At 48.2% G+C, this 19,699-nt stretch overlaps 1 protein-coding gene across 1 annotated transcript in view; it reads right to left on the bottom strand.

Annotated features, from left to right (window-relative positions):
- Positions 1-604: 604 nt before the first annotated feature.
- ASXL2 (additional sex combs like transcriptional regulator 2) overlaps positions 605-19,699 on the bottom strand; it is a 147,401-nt gene continuing 128,306 nt past the window's right edge. The window contains 7 exon segments of the mRNA XM_009890372.1: positions 605-2,878; positions 2,916-3,049; positions 4,123-4,840; positions 6,589-6,694; positions 10,492-10,588; positions 14,557-14,720; positions 16,154-16,294. Of these exon segments, the coding sequence (XP_009888674.1) occupies positions 742-2,878; positions 2,916-3,049; positions 4,123-4,840; positions 6,589-6,694; positions 10,492-10,588; positions 14,557-14,720; positions 16,154-16,294 (3,497 nt within the window). The 3' untranslated portion in view covers positions 605-741.

Here is a 19,699-nt window from a genome sequence, read left to right as displayed (position 1 = left end):
GTTAGTACAGTTGCCGTTTTCAGTATTGACCAGTAGCAAATCGAGACATTACCTTCCTTAAAACAAGGTTACTGCAACGGCCTCCTTGAAGAGGAGAGGATATGCAAATCAGAAACACCAGCCAATATTGCACAACCCAGTACGCCTTCTGGAACCAGCCCGGGCAAAAGTGAAAGGCAATTACTCAAAAGGCCGGTACAATGTTAACGCCTTCCAATTCTGAAAAATTCCGAGTAAAATTTAGAGCAACAAAGTGAGCCCAAGGGATTCCCGCTTCGCTGCTCTGGTCGATCAGTACAAATGTTTAGTTTCTTGATTATCCGGTTCTCCTCTTTGTCAAGAGAAGCCCAAGAACAGGTGAAGGTTTTGCCGGGGGTGCGTTCCCCCATCTAGAGCAGAGCTCAGCAAACATGCTGGAGAGCAGGCTGGGGTTAATGAAACTGCAGTACAAGTCAAACGCTATCTCCTAAAAGATTGAAAAAATAGTTTTAAACAAAATAATGTGACATATTTACAGAATTCCTTAAGTGCAAACTCTTGTCACAATTCACGTAGTTGAGCTCAATTTAGACTCACTGTACAAGAAGGTGCTCTTTCTTTAATGAAAGAAGAACTCTACTCTGTATTCCTGATTCAGTAACGTGTCTCTTGTGCAAGGCAGTAATTTTCCTGTTTCTTCCCATTGTACTTCCCAAAGCAAAACCAAAACCAAGCCGTCCTCTTCCCCACTTCCCCTCCCGGTTACCGCACCACGAGGCAGGAGACACAGAGCTTAGAGGGGCCAATGCAGTCATCATGGCAGAAGGCACCGCAGCCCTTGCACATGATCATGGCTTTCAACCTGCAGTAACATTTGGAAGGAGAATCCTCCATGCTGTTGTCTTCAGCGAAGGCCTGAACGGGGATGCTCTGACTGTGGCTGCTGGAGTTCATAGCTTGGCTGGTGGGAATGGTGGTTACAGTCACAGAGAAGGACATGACGTTCCCCATGCTACTGGACAACTGATTGCATTCAGACAGCCCGCTCATAAGAGACCCTTGGTTCACGTCCGGGGAGGTGGAGACGTTTATTGTCCCACTGTAACTGGGCCCAAGGAGCTGTGCTGCAGCACCTCCAGACAGCTTTGGAGGCTGCGAAGGAGAGAGCAGCGGAGGCTGCTGCTGGGCAGAGTCCGAGGACGGTACGGCAGCACTGAAAGGCTCCGGATTGCTGTGCGTTTTCCCCCTCATTGCATGTGCCATTTGCTCTTGAGCGGCTTGAATAAAATCTCGTGCTAGCGTAGTTCCGTCAAATGCCTGGACGTTCTCCTTGCTGCCTGCTGCCTGCTGAGACGTGGCTCCTTCTGTCTTTACACCCTTTTTAGCAAGGGTGCTGTAATCCGACGAACTCATGCTATGTGATACCTGTTCTTTTTCACACTGACCAGAAGCCTGGGCAGCCTGGGGCTCCTCTTTTACACTGATATGTTCACGTTCATCACCAGTACTCTCATCATCTGCATCTCCTTCATCGCTGCTGCTGCCATGGCCAGCCATCTCCTCACCTTCCCCAAATTCTGCTTTTGGAGCATCAGCAGGACTGTTCAGACACAGGCGGTTTTCAGGGTTCAAGGAGAAGCCTCTCCTCAAACTCTCTGAACCGCGGCCATAGGTGGAAATGTTGAGCAGATAATGACCAGACATCGCAGGCTTGGATGTCCTTCTGCCCATGAAACCCAGCATAAATCGCTGACTGGTGGAGCTGTTTTCTAACTGGAAACCTGAGTGAGTGAGGTTCAGTTGTGAAGGCTGAAGGACTGGCAACAAGTTCTGCCTCTGGACCCTCTTGATAAGAGTCTGAAGGATCTGCTCTTGGGTTGTTTTGCTGAGCCCCTCGTGGCACTGCTGCTGGTCAGGACTGGGGTCCTTCCCCGAGGGGAGCGGAAAGGTCCTTGGAATGTGAGGCAGAGGCCTGTTCTGGCAAAAGACCTTCCCAAGCTGTTGTGTGGGTAAACTCGATTGTCTTTCCCCACCCTCGGCTCCAGTGCTGTTCCCTGCTACGCTTGGAGCACTGGATGCTGCTGCTGCCCAGTTTTCTTCATGAGAAGCTAAAGGGACAGTTTTCATCTCGGCTTTGGTGAGAGGCTTCGGCAGGATTTGCTCCAGAGGGACATTCTTGCCTTGAAGAAGTTGGGTGACCAAAGGGTTGTTCGCGGGAATACTGGAGCTTGGTTTTGGGAGGGCCCCGCTTGAGCTTGAAGTTGCGTGAGTTTTAAGGCTAGGCGCTACCGAGGAGGTGTTAGAGGGTGGGACAGATGTGGCAGATGTGACCACCCCTCCAGCCTGGGCTTCCGAGCTCGTGGATGTCAGTGAAGACACCGGCGAGGAAGGAGATTTGCTTTTAGAAACATCTAAGCTGGTGCCTCCTAAGGCCGTAGGTGCTACCTTAGTTACATTTGTGCCGGTCTCTGCTGTGGACACCGCGACACAGACTGTTCCATCCCTGACAGCTGACGCCCCGCAGGCCGGGCTTGGACCTGCCGCAGCAGAAGGTGCTTTCTCTTGTTTGTCACTGCTACCAGCATACGGGGAGCCTGAAACCTGACTTACGGTCATACTGGGGGGGCTCTGTTTCATTCTGTTGGTTTTCTCTAATGCCGACAGCGCTGCTGAGGAGGAGCTGGTGCCTGTGTTGCTGGATGGAGTTCTGGGTTGCAGCGTGGAAGTTTGCTGTAGTTGTGCTCTAGAAGGATCGTGAGGCGGTGCCTGGCCCGGGGCCGGGGTCTCCATTTGGGAACGTGTCCCTGGACAATGGGGAAGAAACCTTCTCGAACTTCCCCCGCTTCCAGTTCCTGCCAGTTCCAGTGCGTTTCCTCGAATTCCAGTTTCGTTGGTTCCGCTTGTTGCTGAGAATTTTATAAAAATCATCAGAAGACTGGGCTTTTGCCTTGATGTCTGCCAAAGTTCTGGCCCCTGTTCTTCCCGGACTGGTGAGTGAGATGGGGAAACGTGCCCTGGGAGAGACCTGGCCCGCAGGAAATGGCATCGGGGAGATTCTGGAAACGGGGATCTGAAACAGAGCAGGAGAGAAGCACAGCTGAGACAGGGGGACCATTTAACCCACGTACTTAAGAACTTCAGTGCTTATAGTTGTAGTCTTAGAGACATAGTTGTAGTTTTGGAGAAGTCCCTTATCTCCCTCACTTGACATAAATGACGAAAGACACACATGATCTTTCGATGTCTGGCACACCTATTTTATCTCCATTACCACCTTAGTGACTGAGAGCGGGAGCTCATCCCTTGCACCTGCAGGCTCACACGTCGCACACCGTGGCTCAAAAGCCTATCGAGCTCCCTCAGAAAAACCTGTCAGGCTGTTCCAGAACTCGCCACCCACCCTCCCTTATTCTAAGTTCCCGTCACACTTCCTGTCCATCTGCCCTACCCACTGCAATCGATCACCCGTTCCCTTTCCCAGGCAGGTTCTTGCTGAGACTCAGCAGCTAAAGGGCTTTTGGAATTGAGACATTTCCTACAACGGTCTCTCCGTGCTACCGAGCCTGACACTGCCCCGCATTCCGCTGCTGTACATGAGAACTGCATTATTTCTACATGGTCTTTTTTTTTTAAACACAGGTAAATAATTTTGTTTCTGGACTTGATACACCAGGGGAAGCTGCTGACAGCATTCCTTCTGGACCTGTTAATGTACTGCTGGGTGTACTCACGCGTCTGCAACGCTCTGTGCACCCCTGGGCTACAACTTGCCCTGTTATGGTAGTCTCACAGGTCTTCCGCAGCTCTCCTGTTTCCAACGAGAACTGCAGTACTCCCTGTTAGGCTCTGCCTCGGGCTTTTGCGCGATTCTTTGAGCTTCTGGCCCAAAAGATCTTTTAACACATGCATGTGTAGGAGAGAGACTTAACTAAAGTTACGTTGATTAACGTAACGTTGCAGACTCCCTTCTGCGAACAGCTGAGATTTACATTTTTGGCTCAAATATTTCCATCGCTGTAATAAGCAGGTAACGTAATTTACATACATAACTAGAGCGGAAGGGACAAAGCATTTCTGTGAGAGCCACCAGCTGAACTGGCCCACGTAAGGCCACTCTGGGGCCCTCTCCTCATTTCTCTTTACCTTGAGTGGGGGCACCCGTGGCACCGGGGTCCCCGCTGCAGGAAAGGACTGGGGCTGGGCCCGAAACGCCTGGCGGTGCTGGCAGTTCTCCATCATGCGTGGCTTTTTTTCAGGAGTGGTCGGAGCTTCTTCATGACTCTCTGACTTCCTCTTATGGGCTTCAACACTGACTTCCATTGCTTCATTTACAGGGGGCTTCTTTTCTGGTGTTTCTGGAGCAATCACTGCACTTTTCACGTTTGCTACTACTTCAGCTGCTTCGGGGCTCTTTGGTTTACTCGGGGCCAAAGCTGAGGTACCGACAGTCTCTTTCCCCAGCACTTCCTTTGACGCAGCGTGCTTTCTCTCTTCTTCAGGCTTTTGACTAACAGCCGTTTGTGGTTTCTCCGGAACGGATTCTCCTGGGGGTCTTTCTTTTATAGGGAGAGGACGGTCGCCAGGTTTCACCGCACACCCATCCGGGGAAACCGCGGCCTCGGCAGGTTTGGCTGCTTTGGGCTGCGTGTCCTCTCTTCTTTCCTCTCCTCCTTTTTTCATTGTTGGCGCTTCCTGGACTGCTTGTGCTTTAGACTCTACGGGAGAAGTAGTCTCCTCTTTGAGCGGTGCCAGAGAGGCTGGCGTGCATTTTGGCTGTTCAGGTGCTGGATGTTCAGTCTCTGTCTCGACAGGGCTGGTGTTTGCTGTCAGTCTCTTGGACTCTTCAGGACTTAGTCCAGAACTGTCAATAAAATCAGAATTTTTATTTTGTAAAACATTCTTGCAAAAAGCATATTATCCTTACGAAAACGGAGAGAGGATTCTCTACGTACCACACCCTAAATAAATGTCTCACCTAATTCTATGCCACAATCTTTGAAAACCTTCTGCACTGTTAGTCCTTCCACATGAAACAGAACTTAATAGCAAAGCTTAAAACCAACTAAATGATATACACGGAACACAGGTCCGATGTAGTCCTCTACCCAGATACAAATTTTCCAGGCTGCAAATCCAGTGAATTTGGCCAGCAGTAAATATTCCCTTTATTAGCCGCCACAGACGTATCTCTGCAGCACGCGACCAACCCCACACAACTTGCATCTGAGTTAAGCTCATATGGTGACGTTTGCGGACAGGGACAGAGAAGCCTCTCACCATCTTTCCCAGAGGAACACAGCGAGTGCCAGAACCACTGACGCACCCTTAGCTTAGAACCGACATCGCTGCCTTTCTTCATCATCAAAAAACTGGGACTATCTCCCTGCGTTATTCACCCATCTTTATTTGTGAAAGAAGTGAACGAGCTGGGACTCTAATTCCCAGAGTGACGTCTGATTTAGGATTAACTTCACCCATCCCTCATAATGAAATATCAAATCTGTTTTTTAGCCCAAACATGAATCATAAAATCTGATGAAGCCAGTCTGGTGAAGACTGCTATGGGACTGATTTCTCCCAGACAAGCTCTTAATGGCTAGAGAGAGCTGAACTCCCGCTATTATGAAGACACCTCCATGCTGTCCTGCCGTCCCTTGTCCCCCTAAAGCTTCAAGAATGTGGCTGTCACCTTTTCTCTTCCTGCACAGAGCTCCGTGTGTGATTATATCCTGGTTTTCAACGCTGGGAGAACTGGGTGAGTTAGCCCAGTAAGGCCCTTTGCTAAAGCCACTAGGTGACTTGCGTTCTCACGCTGGTGTACTCCTTTACCGAGTGCCGCAGCCTGCCACACGGAGCCCCCCCTCCTACTCACCGCCGAGACCCCAAACTATCAGACCACGGAATGATAAAAATAGGGCTCCCCATAATCCAAATGCCCCAGAGGGTTAAAACACCACAGGTGAGTGGGAGGGAGACTGGCTGACAGCCCAGGGACAAGCATAAAAGCTGACTGCCAAGATGCAGGAGTCTGTTCGTTTTCAAGTTTCTTAGTATAGTTATTCACACAGAAATCTGAAATCCTCTCCACAGCCCCAAAGGATGGGGAAATCTTGAAGCAAAAAGAAACACAGAATGAAAGACCTGCAGGCCTGGGAGTTTAACCAAATGTGTGTCTGATTGAAGACGTGGGGAAATACGCAAGATTTTCTGTAGCCGGTGACTTACTGCAAGGTAGAGTACGCTCAACCCCACAGCCCTGTGGATTTCCAGAATCCTGACACTCGGAGAACCGTAAGAGGGGAGTGTCTCAAAGTATCACCGTAAGGAGTGGGAACGGTTAAGCTGTAAAGTCTAAGGACATCCTCACCTAAGGAACACCGCACTGCACTGGTTAAAGCATTAGAAACCACGGCAGCAAACACATGGCTTCTGACCTAGATCACTCGGGCACTTTCTCGGTCCTGTGGCAGCCAGATGAAGCTAGAGACCTTTTTCAGGTTTCAGGACTAGTGAAAAGTACTGTTTATTGACGGGCAGCACACTACAAACACAGCAACAGGTACGTCTCAAAAGGCAATGTGGGAATAAGAAGGACACTGAATGTCTTACCTCTGACCATAGTAGCTCTCGAAAAAATGTTCCTTCCACAGCTCCACTTTCTTTTCCTTTTCTATTTCTTGCCGTATTCTTAGCTGCATTTCTGGTGTAAACTCACCTGCAAAATGCAATAGGGGTTATCTTCTAAAAAAGCCGTGGATAAAAGGAATCAGGATAACCACAGGAGCGTTCCCGCCTGCAGGTGCGAGTGCCGTCTCACAGAAGTCCCCTTGGCAGCCTGTGACGCTGCAGCCCTGCCTGTGGTCCCGCAGCACTGCTCCTGAGCCACGAGGTGTTTCTCTGCTGCAGCGGATGGGCAACACCTTTACCCCTGACAGTCGCAACACCTTTACCCCTGCCACTGTCCGCTCTGGCTGCCGAGAGATGCTCCGCGTGAAACAGCGCTTATTACGTGAATACAAATCTATACCCAAACGTAGGTCGTACGTATGCTCGCACTGCGTAACTGCCATCTTCTGCAGGGCCCGAAGGTATTGCCTGTGCAGACGGCAATGCACTACAGCACCTTGTGCCGACGGTGGCGGATGGCTGTGGGGAAGTCTGCACATAAGAACATCAAAGACTTCTTGCCCAGCACAAATGATAGAAAATATTTTCGGCAATGGACGCTATGCTGTCGCAGGCAGGTGGGAAACAAACAACTCCTCTCACACACCTGAAGCGCACGTTTCACACATACATGTGTTGCGGTTCGTAAGAAATATTTCCTCATGTCAAGTCTGAACCCTCCCCAGCGCAGCTTCGAACCCTTACGGTTTGTAAGACTGTATGTTAATATTCTAAGAGTTCATCATTAGACAACAAGAACGCTTGGGTTTTTGACCCAACTGCAGTGCTTTGGTGATAGACGTGTGGCCTTGAGCCTCAAGACTTCATTCATCCTCAAGGTTTATCTAGTTCACACATTTTGTTTGTGCTCTTTAGCGCTGGAGGAAACAGTTACTAGAACCCAATCTTTTCTAACACTGCAACTATCAGAGTGGATTATGTGAAAATATTAACAGAAATTGGATATTTTCATCACGGCAGAGTTTGTTTCTCAACAGTTTTCTCCTGTTAAATAAGGGGATTGTAAGAAATTCTTGCTGGGTTTGTTCTTCGTGCAGTTATTAAAATATGTCCAAAGGAAACTAAGAGTGTGTCCCTTTTTAGTACACTTACTTGTCGGTATTATATCAGGACAGTCATCTTTTTATCGTAGCAATTACAGAGGGCCCTAAAAACAGTCTCTGGTACATCAGCTTTCTTTTCTATTTTTGTATAAACTTGGCCACGTAAATAAATACAGAAAGTCTGTTGCATCGAAAACAGCGGGATGCCTGCCTTTGCTTAGAGTAATTTAGCAACAGGGTATGAAATTCATTCATTTGAAATAACCTCTGTTGTAGCAGTGCAATCTTGGGTTTTCATTCGGTGGTTATGCCACCTTTCTCTCCCAGTTGGGAGATTTCAACTAAAAGCGTACGTCTGCCTCGGCCCCAGATTGCAGTGAGCGCAAAGCACAGTGAAAACCTGTGGGGTAGCTTGTAGTCAAGTGGAAGTGATTTACTTATCAACTTCTGCCTGAAGGTTGATGGGGACCTCGGGGGGTCTCCAGTCCAACCTCCAGCTCACAGCAGGGCCAGCTCGGCCTCCCCCAGGTTGCTCAGGGCTCTGGCCAGTTGGGTCTTGGAAACCTCCAAGGATGGAGATGGCACAGCCTCTCTGGGCCCCCCCTCCACTGCCCGACTGTCCTCACGGGGATAAAATTTTTCCTTACATCCCATCTGACTCTTGCTTGTTTTCTCTCATCCTCCTGCCGCGCACCGCTGTGACCAGCCTGGCTCCATCTTCCTGCTGGCCTCCCTGCAGGAGCAGGGTGGTGGCTCTCAGGTCACCCCTCCCCAGGCTGTATCGCTGCCAGGGGCTCTCCCTTCCCAGGGGCAGGATCCCGCCTGGCTCCAGCCTGTCTCGGCCCCGCTGGATGGCAGCTCTGCCCGCCAGCATATTGACTGGGGCTCCCAGTTTGGTGTCCTCTGCAAACTCCCCAAGGGTCGTTGATAAAGAAGGCAAAAGGGACAGGTGCCCGGACGATAGGCCGCTGCGGTCTCCACTTGTTACCAGCCTCCAAGCATGAACCATGACTCCAAGCTTGACCATCTAACCAGCTGTTTACCCATCTGGTTGTCCACCCATCTAGCCCCTACAGTCCCAGTAGTGGATACAAGAGTATTGTGGGAGACAGTTATCAAAAGTTTGCTTAGGTTGAGGCAAATGATGCCCACTGCTCTCCTCTTGTTCACAAATTCAGTCATTTTTAATGCAGTCAAGTTCTTCAGGGATGATTTACACTTGGTACAACCATGCTATGGTTTCCAATCACCTTCTTCTTCACATAGAATGGTTTAGGTTGGAAGAGACCTTAAAGGCCATCTCGTTCCACCCCTCTGCCCTGGGCAGGGCCACCTCCCCCCAGCCCAGGTTGCTCCAAGCCCCGTCCAACCTGGCCTTGAACCCCTCCAGGGATGGGGCAGCCACAGCTTCTCAGGGCAACCTGCCCCAGGGGATCACCACCCTCACAGTTAAGAATTTCTTCCTAATATCTCATTTCAATCTCCCCTCTTTCAGTTTAAAACCATTCCCCCTCGTCCTGTCACTACATGCCCAGAAATGTGCTCCAGGAGGGCTCACTCCATCACTTTCCCAGTGATGACACTGATGCTGACCAGCACTGTGTTTTCTCAAGGTACGGCTGACCAGGTCTGCCTATGTTACATAACACTGCGGGTGACCCCGAACAGCACTGGTATGAATCGTCAGCGCCTTGAGGAGCAGCTGAAGAAAGCCTACAGGACTGCTCTGCCCACAGTGGCATCGTGCTCTGATACCTGAGCAGAGATACAGCGCTCCATAATAATGTCAGTGGAGGTCTCCAGACCTCACGCTGGTCATTGCAAGCTTCACCATCGCAGCAGGTTCTACCACAGTTTCCCTCTGGTGAGAAAGTCCTTCTAGATGTGGACATGAATGGACAAAAGGTCTTCTAAGAAGCCCTGAAGGGAAAACACTAAATGATGGGGGCCAAACCCAGGAGTGGTTTTAACAATTGAATAGATGAGATAGCTGAGTTCTTCCTGGTTACTGGCATAGATATGCCCAGAATCCACAAAATATAGAGGGTTATTCATACAGAATTGCATGCATTTTCTACGAAAAGCCTCTTAAGAGTCAATCATCTGGGCGTAGTAAATGATATTCCCTTTTTCTTAAAATGAGTCGTGATTGGTGCTATAGTCTTTATAAAAACTGTGGAGAGAGCTGCGTGATTGAATTCTGTAGAGGAAACGGTCCCTGCCCACAATGAGTGAGTGAGCTTCTGATGATGCAATTTGATCAAATCAGGGAATTAAGCACCTCTAAGTTCACGATGCAAATGACTGTTGAAGGTGCAGGAGTCCTGCAGATTAGTAAGTGGCTGTTTTGATGCGATATGAAAAATTATGGCTCGAAGGACTGACCATACCAAGTGTGGCTAGACAACTAGAGTGCATTACTCTGGGAATATAATTTACCTTCTCTACTCATCTGAGCTACCACTACTTGAGAATGACACAGCCCTACTGTCATTGCAACAAGATTTGAAATGCATTTTTCCTTCTTTTCTCATCTCTTCCAGAGACTTGCTCATTTTTCCACACGTGAAATTCAGGAGAGAACTCCTTCCTGCAGCCACCTCTGTGACCTTGAGATTAGACAGTTCTAGGCCTGCACTTGCTCTCACGGGCTGTAATGACTACAGCTGTCTTCACCGAGTAAGTCACTCCAGTGCTTCAACTTCTCTTTTACACATTCCCCACAACATTCACCAGCTGAAAGCCTTCTAGCGTTGTACTTCATTCTCTGGGGAAGTTTTACCTTCTGACAACCGCTCCTTCCAGCCTTGGGCAGCTGAAGTGAAGAACTCGTTGTTGAGCGCAGAGCCACTCAGCTTCATCAAACCATCCGCCCCAACCTGGAACACACGGCAAAGCAAACAGTAGTAACTAGTGGGAAAGGCAAATGTCACATGTTGCCACGTGGGATCTGAAAGCAGAGCAAGAGTCCCAACATTGCCACAAATCTCTGTTGAATCTGCCTTTAACTCACTCAGAAGAAAATAAACAGCATTCTTAAGGCTGTGCTTAGCCAAGTTTGGGATCCAGGAGACTGTGGCAAGTTGTCCTCATCCTTGCTTCAGCCCAGTCCTCTACAGCCCTGCTGCTGCACACACATGCATGGTACAGGTGGGAGGGAGAGCACAAGGGACCAGAGCAGCGCAGCCTCTGGAAAGCTGCTTCAGACGCACTTTCCCCTGCAAAATGAACGCACGGTATTGCCTGAACTACCATCCAAAGCAACAGCTCTGCTGCCTTCTGCGCAACATAAAAAAGTGCAGGAAGAAAAAGCAAGGAAATAAAAGGTATGATATAAAAGTAACTTTGAAATGTATTTAATCATAACCATGCATGATTCAGGAAAAACAGGGACAAATGAAGCTCAAAACCCATTCTGTCTTTAAAATAGAGTTAACCGAACAGGGCGGTCAAGCTATAGAGTAGGACATAAATGAGAAAGCATGAGGCTAAGACTGGAACGTAACACGCTGGGAAATTATAACCAGAGTAATAAAACTTGTATCAGGTTTGCTTTTGCTCTTTATCCCACAGAAGTAAATGTGGAATTTCTCTGCCAGAAACACAAAAGTACACCTATCATTCAGTAAGTCGCAAAAACTTGCAGTGGGTGAAACTGATGTGCTGCCATTTCTTGCATAAATAATAAATCAGAACGAACAATCAAAATCCAACTGTCCAAATGCAGGATACATCTGATTACACTGGGAGAGCTGTGCAGCAAATGTTCAACTGTGCAGGGTTTGGTAGAGAGAAACACTGCTTTTCCTGAGGCAGCATTTGTCATGCAGGGAATTCAAATGATGGAGGTGACCTAACAGAAGGCTTTTAGGTAAGATTTAGTTAGGAATTTGTAAGTTCTAAGTTAGGAGCAGCCACTATAGGGATTTACAAAAGCAGAGACTTATTTCCCAGTCTAAATCTCTACAGGGAGCGGGATTCACAAGACTGTCCTCTACCACACATACAGTGTTGCCCGTTTCTCGTGCTGGAGGACCGACAACTACCACAGGGCTGACTGCGTCCTGCCTCAAAGTGCCCACTGTCCCTCCTACAGAAGCACCAGCTGCAACAGCTCAGACTGAGTCACTGCCAAGCAAAACACAACAGATACGTGACCTTTCACAACTGGCACTGCCAACGCCTTCACCTCTTCTCCTGTGTACTACAGCAAGCCTGACGCTTTTTAGAGCACGCCTCGCCACTTGATGTGGTGGGCTGCTCTAGGAGATCTGCTACAGTGAAATGTAAATTTTGTCCTCTTTGGAGCCAAGCAATATCATTCAGTTAGTCAAAATTTGTTCTCAGTCAAATTCTAATTCAATTTAAGGACAATTAAACTTACAAGTCAGGACAGAAATGTCTTGCCATCTGCTGTGAGGTTCTTGCCAGTAAACTCCAGCTGCAAACTCCATCACATCATATTTTGACACATACCTAATTATTACAAAGGCCACAGGACTTATAAAACAATTGCTTCAAATATTTATTGGATCAGCCTTGGACTAACAAGTCCCTGGTGAATGCTGATTGAAGATTAGAATTTATGAGACAACATAAAATGTTAGAACTCCCCCTAACTCCAAACCGACACTCTCTGTTCAGCAAAGCATCCTCCGTAAAGCAGACCCATGCAGCTGCCAGACCCGTACGCGTTATTAACATTCTGTGAGAACCAAACGAGCAGCACAGCTGTGGGATGTAACTTCACAAAATACGGATGTCAGCGCTATTCGTGTCGACGGCTGAGCCAGTGTCCCTTCACAGTTTATAGAGGCTGAGTCAACTGAGTGTAGGGAGGTGGGGACTCAGTTGGTGAGAGGGCTGGACAGGCTGGGAGAGTTGGGGGGGTTCAGCCTGGAGAAGAGAAGGCTCCGGGGAGATCTTATTGCCGCCTTCCAGTGCCTAAAGGGGCTCCAGGAGAGCTGGGGAGGGACTTTTTACTGGGGCATGGAGTGATAGGATGAGGGGGAATGGCTTCAAACTGGAAGACAGGAGATTTAGATGAGATATTGGAAAGAAATTCTTGACTCTGAGGGTGGTGATCCCCTGGGGCAGGTTGCCCCGAGAAGCTGTGGCTGCCCCATCCCTGGAGGTGTTCAAGGCCAGGTTGGACGGGGCTTGGAGCAACCTGGGCTGGGGGGAGGTGGCCCTGCCCAGGGCAGGGGGTGGACTAGATGGGCTTTAGTGTCCCTTCCAGCCTAAACCATTCTGTGCTTCTATGATTCATCTCATCCTGAAGCAGACACCTGTACTCGGTCACAGGCTCTTGATTGTACCAACTGGATTTCCACTTTCTGTAAAAGGAGCTCAGAGTAACTAGCTGAGATGTAGACTCCTGGGACGTGACTGTGGAGTGTAAACATCGGCATCTCGTACTAATCTGAACACCACACAGAAAAATGTCTTCAAGGGACATGCAGATCTGAGACAGGACATACAGAAGATTTCCATCTGGAGTGGCAGCTTGAAGCCAGCTTTGATATCTAAAGAACATTTAAAATGGCTCTAGGCGCATATGGTTAAGGCATCTGAACTAACACCTCTACAACTGAAGTGGAAGCACAGTGCACAATCCCACTTTGCTCCGAAGCTCCCAGCCAGTTGGGGCAGGAAAGCTGAAGACAAACATAACGTACGAATAAGGTAAAAGGAAGGAAGGAAGGAAGGAAGCATCCTTGTTCTAGCTACAACTTGTCTTGTATTGAGCATAAACAGATTGAACTTCACTTCCTCAACTCATTGTTTTTTCCTCCTTTTACATGGAAGTGCAACATTTGTTCTTTTCTGGTCTCTTAGTTTCATCCCTTCCTTCCCCAAGCCGCTGAAGAAAACTGCTGTAGCCGTGAGGTTGCTTCAGGCAGTTCTTTTATGTACCCTTGAGGATGAAATTCATCAGGTCCAGCTGAGTTGAAAATAACTGTCCTACCAAAAGAGACTTGTAGCTGTTCTTTCGATGCTGAAGGCTGAGTTCTTACCCTCTTGTCACTTATGTTAATTGTTCCAGTTATCACCAACTGTTTAGCAAAGAGCTCGGTGAAAACCTTCCCTCTTTCTCTGTGCCACTCCCAGCGCAGATGAACCCATTCCTCCCCACTGAGTACTTTTCTGCTTTTGCACATCCCTCTCTTCACACACGAAGAGGTCTTAGACAGACAGCCCACAAAAATAAGCTGCCTTCAAGGCTGGCTGACGCTGCCTGCTTGGTACCTTTCACCCAGCGGGTGTTTCAGGGCAGGACACAAGCTCTTTGGAGCAGGTCAAGTCTACTCTGCGATCTGGACAGTGTGAATATGCACTAGGAAACTCAGTCAGTTTTACTTTACCAAATTCAGAATCTGACAGCAGTAACACAAGGTAATGAGAAATGAGAATGATGGAACTATGGCTGCATCTGTTTAGGTGTTCCGGGGTAAGGCACCAGTCTAAAAGGCTGCAAGGTTAATCCTGTATTGAAGAGTCTGGGAGAGGGCAGGAGAGGGGAAGGTGCTGAAGCCATCACTCCTGGCCCTCAAGTCCAACATAACAGATACACTGCTCTCGCTGTGGCTGGGAATATGGAGTTGATTAAACAGAATTAAGCCACTGGTTTATCAAACCTCAATTCTTTTTTTTTCCTGGCAGCAGCGAATACCCAAACAAATCACTGAAGAATCTTCCGATTTTTTTACACCGTGTACGGAAGAAAAAGTCTATCCCACTAGACATAAACACAGTATTTGGATGCCTAGTCTGAATTACTGCTGGAGAGGCTCCCTACTGACACTTAAGAGCCCAGCTTCTCTCCGCAACAGAAACCCCGACGTACCTGCCTGTCCACCTCCGGCAGCAGCAGCAGCAGGCTCTGCTGGCATTCTGTAGGCAGAACAGAGAACGTGTGCTTGTTGATCAGCGCCCGCAGGTTTGTGTTCACGAGGATGGAGTCGGGAGTTTCCACATCAATTTCAGCACATTTTGTTCTCTTCAGCTGCCCTGCAATGAACCACAAAGACGTAAGTAACATCTTACCTATGAGAGGATTAAAGGCTCCACTGTACCCGAGATTTTCAAAATCCCACCTTGGTAATCCATTTCATACCTTGACTTGAAATATATGTTTTACCTTTGCACACACAGTTAAAAACAACATGTGGGAGTTTCCAGCACAGAAAATTTCCATACCTAATATATTGTAGCCTGCGTCAGTTCACCTAACTTTTGTAAGAATCCTGCCTACCTGGGGACTGGCAAGGAGTCTTTTTCAGGAGGGTTTCTAGAACTGCTTTTAGCCACATCAATTTTCTATTTTAAGCCTCTAGTTAAGGTCAGTTTGTTCCTCTGGATTTCTTCTTGGACTCTCCTACTTCATTCTCAGCAAAAGCACTTCAGAAAAAATCATCAGCTCATTGTGCTTGTGTAGAAACCACAAGACTAGACAAAGCAGTACAAATGAGTAACTATTCTCGTTCCTCCTCCGTGTTTGAAAGCCAGCAAGTCCAGCATTAACCCGTATCCTACAGCCAGCTTCATGTATGTGCTGCAAATTCAGAGAAGAATAATGAAGAAGGCATTTGTATTGTGTACTTTATTTCCTTTGGATTCATCCACTGTCTATTACTGGCAAAACACTGTGTGTTTTGAAGCTTAGATTAAAAGTGCATTACTAGCAAAATGGGTAATACCAAGACTGACCCTGGCTCCCCCTGACTTCAGGGATGACAGCAATTATTTTTAAGGTGACAGCACCTAACAAAATAAATGCCACGGAGGCTTGTTTCATCGGGGGAAGCGTGCTCTATTAGAAGTCATTCAGAAAACAGCTCTGCAGGTTTATAATCTACTGAAGTTGCAGAATTTCCTAGTTACAGGGGACAAATGAAACGCCCTGAGAAGTGCTCGTTTTCACCAATCTGGGATGATTAGCATAGACAGAGACCTCAGAATAGCCTTAAGTTCACTGAGGTCAATTCCATCATTGGTATCTGTAAAAGAAACCACAAAAGTTCGAGAAAGCTGAGAAAGACCGAACTTCAATAAACGGGCAGGAAGCCAAATAACTGTGGGGCCTGAAGTATAAAGATCTGGGAAGGAATTTCTTTTTTCTTTTTAATGTTATCAAAGTGTCTTAAGTACATTAAAAAGCCTGCTAAATAATGCAAGTCCTTTTTTTGCTTCTCAAACAGCAAGCTGCAAATTCACAGGCAGAAACCCCCGATGACAAGAAATGAGAAAAGGCGTATTTGCATATGTAAGGTTTGAATTATTTATCCTAATTGACACAACATACTAGCAGCACCTTCCAGAGTTGTCCAGAAGTCACTTTAGCAATGTAATTAATTACGCATTTTACCCAATTTTGCTGTTTAAGCTTTTGTTCTGTCATCAGAGCAACCAAATCTCTGTAAGCAGAAAAATAAATATCTTACTTGCATGGAGCCTGTCAGATCTCTGGAATGGTTTCTTCCCCAGCCCTGGCAAGGAGTTATCAAGCTTAACAGAAGGAGAGGAACTGGAGGTGGAGTTCTGAGGGCTGCTTGACTGTCCATCTGACTGCTTGCCTTCCCAAGCTGCACAGGAAATTGAAACATTTAAACACCGGGACGTACAAAGAAATATCACACGAGACATCTGCTTGGACTGAAATAAAGATTCTTTAACGTGCACACCCTAATCCCAGCAGCTCTGGGACAAGCACTTCTAGGACACTTCTCTTCTTTTATTCTTGCAGCATTCAGTTCCCAAGGGGGTGAAAGTAGAAGACCCCTTTGTAGCTATCAGACCATCACAAAATAAAGGGACGGACGGCCATTTCTTTTACGGTTTGAGTCTATTTCCCAGCTAGTCCCATCTTATTTCCTGTCTATATCCAAATCCAGTAATGATCTTGTTAAATCTTCCTTTCAGAGGCAGCTTTAGTTTCTGTTAGAGTTCACTGTTAGGAAAAATCTTCGAGTGTACGTTCTAAATTTTAACCTACTATTGTAGCTTTTGTTCTTTTAGACCACCCTCAGTAATTCCTCCTCCTCTTTCAAATACTCAAGAGGTATTTTCATGTCCTCCTCCAAAGTCACTACTTAGCCAAACTAGACAGATTTCACCACTATGATTCCTCCTTACAAATCACTGCCACCCACATTCCCTTTTGTATAGCAGTATTTTTTCTGCCCGTGGGAAGAGCTTCTTCCCTACATTCTCCCTGCCTTCCTTTGCCTCCTCTTCTTCAGGGAGATGAATTAAGAACACGAGTTGGTCTTCGCTCCGCTCTCTTTAGGTTTACGTGTAATAACAGCTACTCACTCAAGTATGGAAAGGTACTGAAGTCCCATACCGCAAAAGAGAAACTCCACAATACACGTGATTAAGTCACAAAATAAATGAATGCTGGCCCTGATTAACGACTTGCACTAATCAATTCCGATGATCCGAGGGCTGGAGCACCTCTCCGATGAGGAGAGGCTGAAAGAGTTGGGGCTGTTCAGCCTGGAGAAGAGAAGGCTCCGGGGAGATCTTATTGCCGCCTTCCAGTGCCTAAAGGGGCTCCAGGAGAGCTGGGGAGGGACTTTTTACTGGGGCATGGAGTGACAGGACGAGGGGGAATGGCTCTAAACTGGAAGAGGGCAGGTTTAGATTAAACATTAAGCAGAAGTTTTTCCCTGTGAGGGTGGTGAGGCACTGGCACAGGTTGCCCAGAGAGGTTGTTGAGGCCCCATCCCTGGAGGTGTTCAAGGCCAGGCTGGAGGGGGCCTTGGGCAACCTGGGCTGGTGGGAGGTGTCCCTGCCCAGGGCAGGGGGGTGGAACTCGATGATCTTCAAGGTCCTTTCCAACCTAAACTATTCTGTGATTCTATGAATTCCTTCACCCAGTCTGTGCCAGATTTGTTCCCCATCTGCCTTTCTTACTCTCCTCTCTGCCCGTTTTTTTCCCCCCTCCTTCCCTTCCTTACGGTAGCTGTTCCAGTACCACTAAATACATCCCCGAAATTGTGGAATCAGTGTTGCTTTCTATCAGAATATTGTTCTCTCTCCACTTGTATGCTTAATTTACTTCTTCATCTCAATATATCCTCCTGTCCCAGCTGTGAGCTATTTCTATGTACTATCATGTGGACGGGAGAGGAAAAAAGGACTCCACGGATGCTGATGAAAAACATACAAACGCCACTCGTGTTGCAGTAACATTCAAAGGCTTTTACAGTAATCAATTTACAGTCTAACCGGGGACTGCATAAACACACGCTGTTCCTACCCTACATCAGTCGAATAAGACCATAGCAAAAGCTGAGGAATACGGCTTTCCTGAGACCACATGTGAAACCAGTGCGATCCTTCACTCCTTTTGGTCCCTCACAACCTTTAAGGTAGGAGAGCTCACGTGGCTGGATGCTGGCATGGGTAGATACCAGCTCTTCGGGAAAGACAGGCAAGGGAGACGAGTTAAGAAGGTCGTCTCTATCCATACAAGCCTACAGAACAACAGGAGTTGAACCCAAGGGTCCTGGGGGAACCCACCAGTGTCCTTACAAGGCCTCTCTACCATCTCTGAAAAGAGATGAAGATGGCAGGAGATTTCCCACAACTAAGAAAAGCAAATGTTGCACCCACTTTCAAAAAGGGACAAATACACAACCTGAGAAAAAACGGACTGGTTAGCCTCAATTTTCTCCCTGGGAAAATCACATAGTGACCCCTCTTGGAGCACATTTCTGATCACACAAAGGAGATAAAGATGACTGCAGGCAGTCAGCAGGGATTTACCATGGGTAAATCATGCCTGACCAGCCTGATTGCCTTCTGTGATCAAATGACTAGATTTATGGATGAGGGAAGAGAGACGGATGCCTTTTACTTTGACATTCAACGTTGTGTCCCACAATAGTGTGCATGAGCTGGGACATGAGGGTCTGGATGGGTGGACAACCAGATGGGTAAGCAGCAGGTGAGGTGGCAGGCTTGGAGAGTCATGCTCCATCTTTTGCCTGGAGGCTGGTAACGACTGAGCGCCTCAGGGTGCTGGTCCTGGTTCACATTGTTACTGAGGGAGGCAATGGAGCACTTGCTCAAGTTTGCAGGTAGTGCCAAATTTTCGGCGACCAGCCACTCTCCTCTGCTGTTCCTCCAGCAGAGCTGCCACCAGTGGGACTGAGGCACGCCGGAGGAACAGGCCAGCAGGAACCTTGCAAGGACAAAGGCAAAGTCTGCCCCTGGAAGGCAGAGCCCCTGGCAGTGACACAGGCTGGGGGCAGCTCTGCTGGAAGGGACATGAGAGTCCTGGCAGACACAAGCTGAACTTGGGCCCTGGCACCAAAAGCCAACAGCATCCTGGGCTGTAGGACCACAGCCAGCAGATCGAAGATCCCCCTCTGCTCAGCACTCATTAGCCCACACCTCAATTCCATGTCCTGTCCCGGGGCCTCTAATACAAGGAAGACATGAAAAGCAGGAGCGAGCTCAGCTGAGGGCCACCAAGACGCTCAGGGGACTGCAGCACTTGCCCTGTGAGGAGAGGCTGAGGGACTGGGGCTTGTTCAGGCTGGAGAAGAAAAGAGGCTGAGGGGCACCTGATAGGCACCACCCTGCTCCTGCAGGGAGGCCAGCAGGAAGATGGAGCCAGGCTGGTCACAGCGGTGCGCGGCAGGAGGATGAGAGAAAACAAGCAAGAGTCAGATGGGATGTAAGGAAAAATTTTATCCCCGTGAGGACAGTCGGGCAGTGGAGGGGGGGCCCAGAGAGGCTGTGCCATCTCCATCCTTGGAGGTTTCCAAGACCAGACTGGCCAGAGCCCTGAGCAACCTGGGGGAGGCCGAGCTGGCCCTGCTGTGAGCTGGAGGTTGGACTACAGGCCTCTTTGAGGTCCCTACCGACATGAATGGTCCTATGATTCTAACATATTTTCAGAGTAGTACTAGAAAGGCTGGGTAAGTGGTCACACAGAACGTATGATACCTTACCACCACAATGCAGCAGCAAAATAT

Source organism: Charadrius vociferus, unplaced genomic scaffold, assembly GCF_000708025.1.
Source record: "Charadrius vociferus isolate BGI_N301 unplaced genomic scaffold, ASM70802v2 scaffold647, whole genome shotgun sequence".
In the NCBI taxonomy this organism is placed as follows: Eukaryota; Metazoa; Chordata; class Aves; order Charadriiformes; family Charadriidae; genus Charadrius; species Charadrius vociferus.
This window is presented reverse-complemented; position numbering and strand designations above follow the sequence as displayed.